The sequence below is a fragment of the Morone saxatilis genome, unplaced genomic scaffold (assembly GCF_004916995.1).
Source record: "Morone saxatilis isolate NCDOM2014 unplaced genomic scaffold, NCSU_SB_2.0 Contig6, whole genome shotgun sequence".
In the NCBI taxonomy this organism is placed as follows: Eukaryota; Metazoa; Chordata; class Actinopteri; family Moronidae; genus Morone; species Morone saxatilis.
This window is the reverse complement of record NW_023340206.1, coordinates 2,045,655-2,055,169: the sequence shown is the minus strand read 5'-3', so window position 1 is coordinate 2,055,169 and position 9,515 is coordinate 2,045,655. Positions and strand designations below refer to the sequence as shown.

Here is a 9,515-nt window from a genome sequence, read left to right as displayed (position 1 = left end):
GTCAAAATGGCTGCTGTGAAAGAGTATATTAGCTTAACAGACTGGGAACAGAACTCATTTCCCCCTAACACAGCTAACAGTCTCTTGGCTCTAGCTTCATAGTTAAGGCTTATGAGGCAGTTGTCAATCTGATATTCCTATAAGTTAATAAATCAAATGAAAAAAATCATTTCTCAGAATTCTCAAATGGAATTTTATTGTTGGTAGTTTCTGGAATTCCATCACATACCTGCAGGACTGCAAAGGGTCAAACCATAAAGTTAAGAGTATGGTAGTACGCATTTTACAGATACTCTACAATTCACTTTCCTCAACCGTTCATTCCTCCAACTTGTCACTCGCTATGCGTCTGTGACCAACTACAGATTATTGCTCTGCTTTTCCGAGAGCCCCTTACACTGCTACCTTAAGGGCTGAGAACCGTTCAGCCAACATTTTACCTTCAGACTCATTTCCGGTCAACAGCTATCTGGAAGGCTATGGAGGAAAAGCTGCTTAAATCAATGTCAACTCTCCCAGAAAACGATGATGTAAATTTCCTAACTATTTATATTTTCTAGAGTTAGCCACTTAACATGCCGTTACTTTTGAAACACACCCTCTGAGCTGCGGCAGACAGAGGCCGTTTCCCCCCCAGATAACACTGGGAACACCGAACGTGAAAAGAAATAAAATAAAAAATAAAAAATAAATTCACAGGAGACAGGCAGTGATCGCCCAGTGTGCATTTCCATCTCATTCAATTCTCAGTCCACTAGAAAGTCCTGTCCCCATTTCCCCCACTATGGCCCCTCTGAGCCTGACTGTCCAATGAGTTTGTTGGGCGACGTGGAGAATGAGTCCCTCTGGGCACGAAGTCAAACATCAGGGAATGGTTGGAAACAAAACGTCCAGATAGAAGACGTGTAACGGCGATAAGATGGGGATGACTGACACTTTACTCTTGTTGCCACGTCCTTGGATACAGGGTGAAAGTCTTTGAGGTGGATGGCCAATGTCCTCCATAGTCATAAATATCCAACCTGCTCCCCCCCAGTCGGCTGAATGTAGGTGGAGTTGTATAATAATAGGGTGGGGGGTGGTGGGGGTGAAGCCGGCGTCCATACACACTACAGATCAGAGCAGGAGGAAGAAGAGGGAGTGTATGGAGGAGATCCAGGAGCTCAACTTTTCTTCATGGGCTTTTTAAAGAGCGGGGAGGTGACCGGGGATTGAGGCTCAGGCAGTATTCAGTAGGTCCTGTATGGCTTTCTGCTGCGTCTCGTTCAGTGTGGATACACACTGCGTCCATAATCCTGCTGACACCTGGGGGACACGACAAAAGCGTCAGCCTCTGAACAGCCACATACACACGGGTTATGTGCACAGTAAACACCACAACGTGTGTAATATTTGACTTAACAGTGAGTTTAACAAGAGTTTGTGATCCTGTGCCTGTCAATAAGACTCCGTGGTGTATGTAGCAATAGTTACTAGATGGGTTGATTTCCACTTTAACTGCAACAGACCGTTATCTTTCCATAATATTTCATAATCATTTTCTTTATTAATCGATGAGTTGTTTGGTCAATAAAATGGTGAAAAATTATTTTTTGTCCCCCGAAGCCCAAAGTGAATGTCTTGTCCACAACACAAAGATATTCAGTTTACTGTCAGGACTGAACACCATCTGGCGCTGGTCGAATTCAAACTACTACAGAAATTAAGTGTAATGTTTCCTCTATATTTACACATTTGAATTCATTTAAATTGTAAAAAAAAAAAAAAAAAAAATTTAAACTTTGAAAAAGTGACAGCCCCAGCTGTGATCCAAATCCAGATGTAGTTTCTTGGTGCAATGATGGAGTGACGGCTCACCTGTACTTGACGGATGACATTCGCCAGACGTTTGCTGCACGCGTCTACAGTCTTCACCGATTCGTTTGCAACTCCGTCTGCGATGATTAGGAAGATTTTGGGAAGGTTGGAGTTGTCTGGTCCGAGGACAATGGGGTTGTTGCTGTGAAGAGAAGACAAAAGTCAGCAGGTACGTTCATGACCGATTCAAATAGAAAATCATTACACAGCCATTTCATCTCAAGAGTTGAGGGGGGGGTATGTGGAGGTACCTTTCAATGAGGTCACACAGGAAGTCAAATGTGTGGACGGCCTCCTCTTTGTCCTCGTTGAGCGGTAGCCAGCTGAGCCAATGGGGGAGGATCTCGTTAACGTTTACGCACTCTGGCCGAAACCTCATGACCTTCCCAACAGCAGAGATGCAGTTCTCTGTAGCGTTGACATTCTCCTTGGAGCGCGAGTCGGCTGCCTGGATGACTCTGACCAGCACGGGGATGGCCTCTGGACCGGGACAGACACAAAGACATGTGGTGAACTAAAGGCAATAACCTGCCACCATCTCCAGTGCAGACCGGTGCTGGACTGTACCTGTACAGAACGGGCGGTAGCGCTCTCCTCCGTACTGAGCCATGACACCAACGCCGTAGGCGGCCGCCTGTCGGACCTCGGGGCTCGAGTCGCCAAGTGACTGCGCCATCGGCTGCAGGAAATACTCGGCGTATTTGAAGGAGGAAGGGCTGCAGTGCTCCACCACATCGTCAAAGATGCACAGACCCCACTGTCTGTCCGCCCACGGCCTGTTGGGACACTGAAGACCAGACAGACGAGGTTAGTTATTGTTGAACTCATAAAAAGATTAAAGATCTTAAATTTACTACCATTATAATGCAATTTAAGGCCCATTTCACATCCATACCAGCAAGTAACAGCACAGATATCTGGATTGGTTAAGTGTGACACCGTCTCGTGGTTCACTTTAGATTTTCTCATCAGATTTATGGGGAACAGATATTAACTTGCATTCCAGCACTGATCTGAAGACAGGAAGTACTTACTATTAGCTGAACGATGAGCTGCAGCAGCTGTTCAAACCAAGGCAGCACCTTCTCTTTGTAACTACTGAACACAGAGTGCAGGATATCCGACACTTTGGTCAGGATGTACACATCGTTCTCATCCTGGGGGGAAACAAAGGGCAAGAAGAGAGAAAATAAGGTTTCAAATTATATTTTTAGAAGATCTCACGGTCACCTCCAGCTCCTTTACTGAGGAGAAGATGTTTACCTCATCTTGTAATGTTTCCTCCACCTGCTCGTCATAATCTTCATCCTGTCTCTTGGCTGTGAAGGACAAAAGTGTTCTGTTAGGATTATGCATATACACACACACCGTGGACTGAGCTTGTCATCACAAAGTCATGCCAACAGACACTGGGATGTTGTCATGGGGCGATCATATGAGGTCTGGTGTGCCGGTTTGAAAACTTTGACAAGTTATTTGCACAGAATCCATTAGTGTTTTGTGGTGCTGGACTTCTAAAATGTATTCTGTGTTTATAATGAAGTCTCACCCTGTCTGAGCTCCTGGTTCTTAAAATGCTCCTCCAGTTTTCCTTTCAAGATGCCGCCCAGCTCCTCAAAATGCTCATTGTTCAGACAGCCGTCTCCCATCAGCTCAATGCACTTCAAACGGAAACAAACTCCCATTAGTGAGGTCAGAAACAGCACATGGGTCCTAAATCCTATTAAAGACATCCAAATCTTCTCAGACAGCGGAAGTGCTCGCAGGGAATACGTTACCTTGGCAAAGGAGTGCATGATCTCCGACAGGACGTCGGAGTCCGGCTCAGTACCGATGGACTTGATGAGAGCGTCGCACATGAAGTGCCACATCTGGGTGAGGTACTCTGGTCCTCGAACCCGTGCGCACTCCAGCAGCAGGGGCATGGACTCTGCTGCAGCCACCCGCACGCGTGAGAAGGTTAAGGAAATAGTCATAAAGCTCCATTCACACACACACACACACACTTTCCCCCCTTAAACCACTCCAACATTTAAAAATATTAATCAGTTATTTAGGACTAATAAGTTATTTCTAGACAGTTACTGGTCATTTTTGGTCACCATTTATAGGTCAAAGGTCAAAAGGATATCATCGTGGAAGTAAAACTTGAGTAGAGGAACCATCAGCTTCACCACCTGCTCCGTGTACTCCACGAAACCCTCCTTCAGCTCTTTGGCGTAACACACCTAGAACACAACACAGACCGTCTCAGAGACAGGGCGCATGCACCAGCAGCGAGCCCAATATCTAGATAATGTCTGTACGGCAGCGCTACCAGCTCTGCCTCAGACCCCCCTTCTGCTGTAGTGGACTAGACTACTCACCAGCATCTGGCAGGCGGTGGCCTTCTCCTCCAGGCCGGCTGTCTTGATGCCAAAACTCTGCTGGTCTCCCAGGTTGACAAACTCCCAGCCGTCGTCCTCCGATATGTTCTCCATGTCCTGGGCTACAAGGCAGAGACAAACATTCATTTATATAAATAATGCAATCCTATTAGACAGGAAGGGATCTCTGCTTTAGTCTACAAGTTGTTTTAACTACTTTGCCATTTTTAATACATAAAATTGTACATTTTGTTTTTCATGTGAACCTACATTAAGTCAATTAAATGTCATTTAACAAAGAAGCAGAATTAATGATTCATTTGTGGCTTATGTTTTGAGAATAGAATTAAACATAATCAACTATTGTTGTGCAACTGTAAAGTTTAATGTTCATAAAAAGGGGAATAACACTGGTGGCACGTCTGAAACTGTGGCTCTAGAATGTTGATATCAAGAAAGCTGCAGTCAGCGCTGCACTAGTCACAGCTTTTGTAAACTACCACTGTTGTGTTACTTACTGTCGAGCAGGGCCACCTCCGGCTTGATGGAGGCGGTCTTCATCAGGGGGCCCATCACCACAGGCAGGTACTGCTGAAACTCCTTCCCCAGGATCTTGCACATCCTGGCCCAGGCTGAGATCATGTACGAGATCTAAACCACAAACAAAAAAGGTTGAGTGTAAAGCGGCGGGGACTAAAACACCGGACATTTCGGTGTTACGCTCAAGTGTTCCTACCTGCGGATCGTCATCCTCCAGGTCATTGAAGTCTGTCTGGGTTTTGAGGAGCAGCTGCATGACGGCGGAGGCATCTGGCATGAACTAGTGACAGAACAGAGACAGACGTGAAGATGTGCAGTGTGCAGTGAAACGGCTCCCGTCTTAACACCTCACTGGATCTCATTTGAGGACACCCAGCGCGGACGTACCTTCTCCTTGCCGACAGCCAGGCCGATGAGGCTGATGCACTCGATGGTCTTGCCGCGCAGCAGCCGGAGCTCTTTCTGCACGGCGTTCTCTACGATGTGTTTGAGCGAGGGCATGAACAGGTCGTAGTATGGCACAAACTTCTCCTCGGCCGTGTCAGCCACCGAGGCGATGGACGTCACAACCTGCTCCAGGACCAGTTTGGTGCCCTTCTGGATCAACTGAGAGGAGAGGAGGACACATTCAGGACTGGCTTAACAGACTGGTGGGTTTTATCTTTTGTAAGTGTAAGGATTCATCTGTACCTCTTGCAGCTTGGCCACCATGATGACGTGAAGGTGCTGCACCAAGCTATCCAGGTAAGGGATCAGCAATGATTTGGGACAGTCCTCTGTAAAGTTGATGAGGGCGGCGGCAGCGTGCGCCTGCACCCGAGGGTTACTCTGGTCCTCCATGGTCTGAAGCAGGGCTGAAATCACCTAGAGGGGAGGAGGACCCAGGGTCAGTCTTAGTGCACGGCAGTAAACCTTTAACACTGGTTAAAGCTCGCAAAGGTGAACCTGCTACAACGTTCACAGCTCCACGTGTCACTTTAGTTACCTTATCGTGGAATTTCTTTTGGAAGGTTGGGGCGAAGTCTGTGGCCATTTGTCCAATAGCGTTGCAGGCAGCATAGCGTACCCTTGGGTGCTGAAGGGGGAAAGCAAACCAAGTTCATAATCATCATACAGGATCATAACTGCTGCGCACACACACACAAGTGCGGTAACATTAGTAACCCAATAATAAGTAAGGGATAAAAGACTAGACCATCCATCCCACCATGTTCTGTCTTTGTATTACATGATAAAGTTTAAGGGAGTTTTTCTTACAGGATCGGAGCAGAAGAGGAGAACAAAGCTGACAATCTCCTGAAGGATGGCCTCCATCTGCTGGTGGCAGCCCTCACCGATGGCCGACAGCGCCATCAGCCCGGCATGGCGGTACTTCCAGTCAGCTGGTGACAAACACACTGGGTTGATTCTCATGTTCACACTGACCCATGGGAAAAACTTTACTCAATTATGTTTTACTGGCAAACAAAATACAAAGGATATGAAGGAAAATAGGCATTGGTTCCATGCTGCCTGTTTTGTACTTGTTACAGTATGAGACTGAAATATTTAACTATACAAGTAATGAGAACTTCATTAATCCAATCCATTTTTAAAGACCTGTCACAATCACATTTAAGACATTTTAAGACCTACAATTCTGATTATGGGTTTACTTACGGTTCTGCAGCATCTGCATGATGTGCTGTTTGATCATGGGCAAAATTATCTTTCCTCCCAGGCCGCAGGCGATTCTGTCAAGAGCACTCTCCCCAGCCACAGCGTTACTGGTGGAGGACAAGGTACAGTACAAGTCAAACCAGTGTATGAATATTTTCAAACCTTTGAGCACTAGTACCTTTGTTAGAATAACTTTTTGAGCTAGTCTTTTAACATACTATTGCAAAATACAGTTAGATCCTTGAGGAGATCCTTAAGTACCAGTGATGTCTCAGGTGTAAGAAATCTGCCAATAGGCAGAATAAAAACTCTTGCAGTGGTGCAAAAGGCCCAAAATGTTCTACACTGAAATACATTTTCAAACAAAAAGGAACTCATCAGTTCAGTGGTGCTTGGCAGGAACATAATTCTGCCAACTCCAACCCTCCATGACACACCTTTCACATTTCTGCTCTACCCTCGAACAATCACTGGTGAGGACAGAACTGTGGCTGCGTGTCTTACCTGTCAAAGTCATCGTCCTCCAGCTCATCGGCCATGGCCCACTCATCATCGTCCTCAAGGTCCACCATCATAGCCAGCATCTGGGGCACTGAAGAACATAAATACTGAAATTGTCAAATCAGTCTATCCAACTTCTTTAGGTGCCCAAAATGCATCAGGGGAATAGTTTATTTAATTCATGGTGGAGCAATTACTCACCACTCTGAGCCACAATGGCTGTGTGCTTCCTCAGCATGGCTGCTGCAGTCTCAGATAGGGTGACGATGACCTCCAGTGCCAACTGCCTCTGCATGTTGGTCAGGTTGGAGTCGGCACACAGCTGCAGAGATGTGGCAGTGTGTCGGTCAAAATGTTTCAAATACAGTCAGACAAACTAAACAAACCTTTAAACAAATCTCAAGAAATATCAACAAAACAGACTTTTGGTTTCATAGCGATGGCAGTAGTTAGATTTTCCATCTTGGCGCTCTGACTCACCTTCAGGCAGAGCTGCAGAGTGGCCTCCAGGTTGGGTCTCAGGTATTTGGGTGCTGTGTCTGCAATTTCCACTAAGGACTTGAGCACAGAGTCGTCTGACTGGTAGCACGACTCGTTCACTGCCTGAGTAAAAACAGAAGCCGGGTCAGTGTCACAAATGCATTCATTTAGCTGTGGCGTGCTGCTAATGCTGAATTTACAACGTCCCCACATTCTAAGAGCTTAACCTCCACCTCGCCCATCAAGAGTCACTGACAAGAAAGCACTCATTAAATACTGGTGCAATAGAGCTTAGTAAGGATGCTCAAACATTCATAGCTGTTGTGGAATGACAACAGGATTCAATGTAATCAACATAACTTAGACTGATTGCCAAGTGGTCGAGAAGCCACTGGGATTCTATAATTACTGCTGGGAGGAACAGCTACCAGTCCTGTCCAGTAAACAGTTTGCTAACAGAACTTCTTCATTCTGTCTTCAGTGTCATCTTTATATGGCCTGACAAAGAATGATAAGACACGCTACATTCCTCAGAAAAGACAAACAAGCAGCCAGTAAACACTGTAGCTCTTACTTTGAAGTTCCATCTTCCATTTGCAGGTATGTTTCCTTATTTACCTTCCACCTACTGAGTTTATATATCCATGAACACATTATAGAATGAAACAAACCCCCCACAAAAACAGCTCCAAGTCAAAGTTACTCAACAGGCCGTCATTTTCACCTGCGCCTTTTACATTAGCTAATGCATCCATATCAGACAATAGGACGCAACATTAAGCTTGCATTAATGGTCTGAAAGGGACACGTCTACAAACTTTTACTGGCTACTTAAAAGCCTTTACTGGTTCAAAGGATTACATTCAGGCATCACACAAAACACTACTGTGCGACAAGCTCCTGAAACATGTGGGAACCATCAGATAGCAACCACAACTAATGGAGGAGAAAAGCATACGAACTGACTGGATCTCAGCCAGTTCACATGAGCCAGATGAGCAACACATGGGTCCTGGTATCTTACCTGCAGGATGCCTGGGAGCAGGTCAGCAAAATGCTTCAGCAGTGCGGTGTTGCTTTCGTTGGAAAGGACAAAGGATGCTGCAGCCCGAGCCGCCAGGGTACGAATCTGAAGGGTCATTTGAAGAAAATGAAGCGCATCGTCGTAGAAATCCAGATCTTACGAGATTTGATTTGTGGCAGTTACCTACCTGTGGGTTTGCCTGGTCCTGCATGCACTGAACAAGCATGCGCTTGATAACCTCCATATAATGCTGCTGCTGGTTGCCGAAGATTCCTGGGAAGTTCCTAAAGAGGCAAAGACGTACACAAACAGTCAGCAACCAGTCCTTCTGTCTGAACAACATGATGATGGGATGAAGTGAACAGGGGCTCACCAGAATATGTGCAGGGCAGCTTCTCGCAGGCCAACATTGTCCGAGTTCACAGAGTCGAACAGAAACTTGAGCAACTCTGGCCATTGGTTATTCCCATCGTCATCTAGAGGAGACATCCCAATCAAAGATTATTAATGTTCATCTTAATAACCTGCAACATTTTTATATCAATGAATCAGCCAACAATCCATTGTGGACCTGCAGTATCTCACAATAGTGAGTGAAATTAATACCCCATTTGACAACTTTGTCATAGTACAATTATATAGTGAGAGATTGGTTAAACATTTCCTAGCTGTAAAATGAAGGAGCATTACCGATGAGGTTGCGGCAGAGCTCGGCTGCAATGTCGCAGACCTTCTTGCGGATGTTTGGCGAGGTCTCCTGCTGGATGCTGGTCAGCAGCTCTGTCTTGATGACTGTCTGCATCTCCAGGGTCAGCCCCGGGTAGATCTCCTCGAAGGAAGAAGACAGCAGCCGCCGCAGCAGCACCGCCGCCATCTGTTTGACCTGGGTGGACAAAGCGCTGGTTTTAACATCAGGTCATGCCCCTCAACCATGTCAGACTTCTGACACTGTTCAAACGGTTCATTTCTGGTTTGGTCAGGCAAAAAGGATTCTTGGTTTGATTTGATCACAATAGGATTGTTGTTTGATCAAGCTTAAACTAAAGCCTTCCTTTGGATTGATTTTGGAAGTTTACAATGTAAATTCA

General features: G+C 45.9%; 1 protein-coding gene across 1 annotated transcript in view; it reads right to left on the bottom strand.

The window, feature by feature from the left end:
- Positions 1-169: 169 nt before the first annotated feature.
- kpnb3 (karyopherin (importin) beta 3) overlaps positions 170-9,515 on the bottom strand; it is a 12,787-nt gene continuing 3,441 nt past the window's right edge. The window contains exons 3-26 of the mRNA XM_035677793.1: positions 9,118-9,310; positions 8,801-8,903; positions 8,615-8,711; positions 8,428-8,532; positions 7,404-7,526; positions 7,125-7,245; positions 6,927-7,014; positions 6,423-6,529; positions 6,021-6,145; positions 5,749-5,838; positions 5,454-5,627; positions 5,151-5,369; positions 4,960-5,043; positions 4,742-4,874; positions 4,224-4,345; positions 3,989-4,085; positions 3,636-3,808; positions 3,407-3,518; positions 3,121-3,176; positions 2,892-3,014; positions 2,425-2,644; positions 2,109-2,337; positions 1,858-1,999; positions 170-1,305 (exon numbers count right to left, since the gene is read on the bottom strand). Coding sequence (XP_035533686.1) covers positions 1,219-1,305; positions 1,858-1,999; positions 2,109-2,337; positions 2,425-2,644; positions 2,892-3,014; positions 3,121-3,176; positions 3,407-3,518; positions 3,636-3,808; positions 3,989-4,085; positions 4,224-4,345; positions 4,742-4,874; positions 4,960-5,043; positions 5,151-5,369; positions 5,454-5,627; positions 5,749-5,838; positions 6,021-6,145; positions 6,423-6,529; positions 6,927-7,014; positions 7,125-7,245; positions 7,404-7,526; positions 8,428-8,532; positions 8,615-8,711; positions 8,801-8,903; positions 9,118-9,310 — 3,123 coding nt within the window. The 3' untranslated portion in view covers positions 170-1,218. The remainder of the gene's footprint in view (positions 1,306-1,857; positions 2,000-2,108; positions 2,338-2,424; positions 2,645-2,891; positions 3,015-3,120; positions 3,177-3,406; positions 3,519-3,635; positions 3,809-3,988; positions 4,086-4,223; positions 4,346-4,741; positions 4,875-4,959; positions 5,044-5,150; positions 5,370-5,453; positions 5,628-5,748; positions 5,839-6,020; positions 6,146-6,422; positions 6,530-6,926; positions 7,015-7,124; positions 7,246-7,403; positions 7,527-8,427; positions 8,533-8,614; positions 8,712-8,800; positions 8,904-9,117; positions 9,311-9,515) is intronic.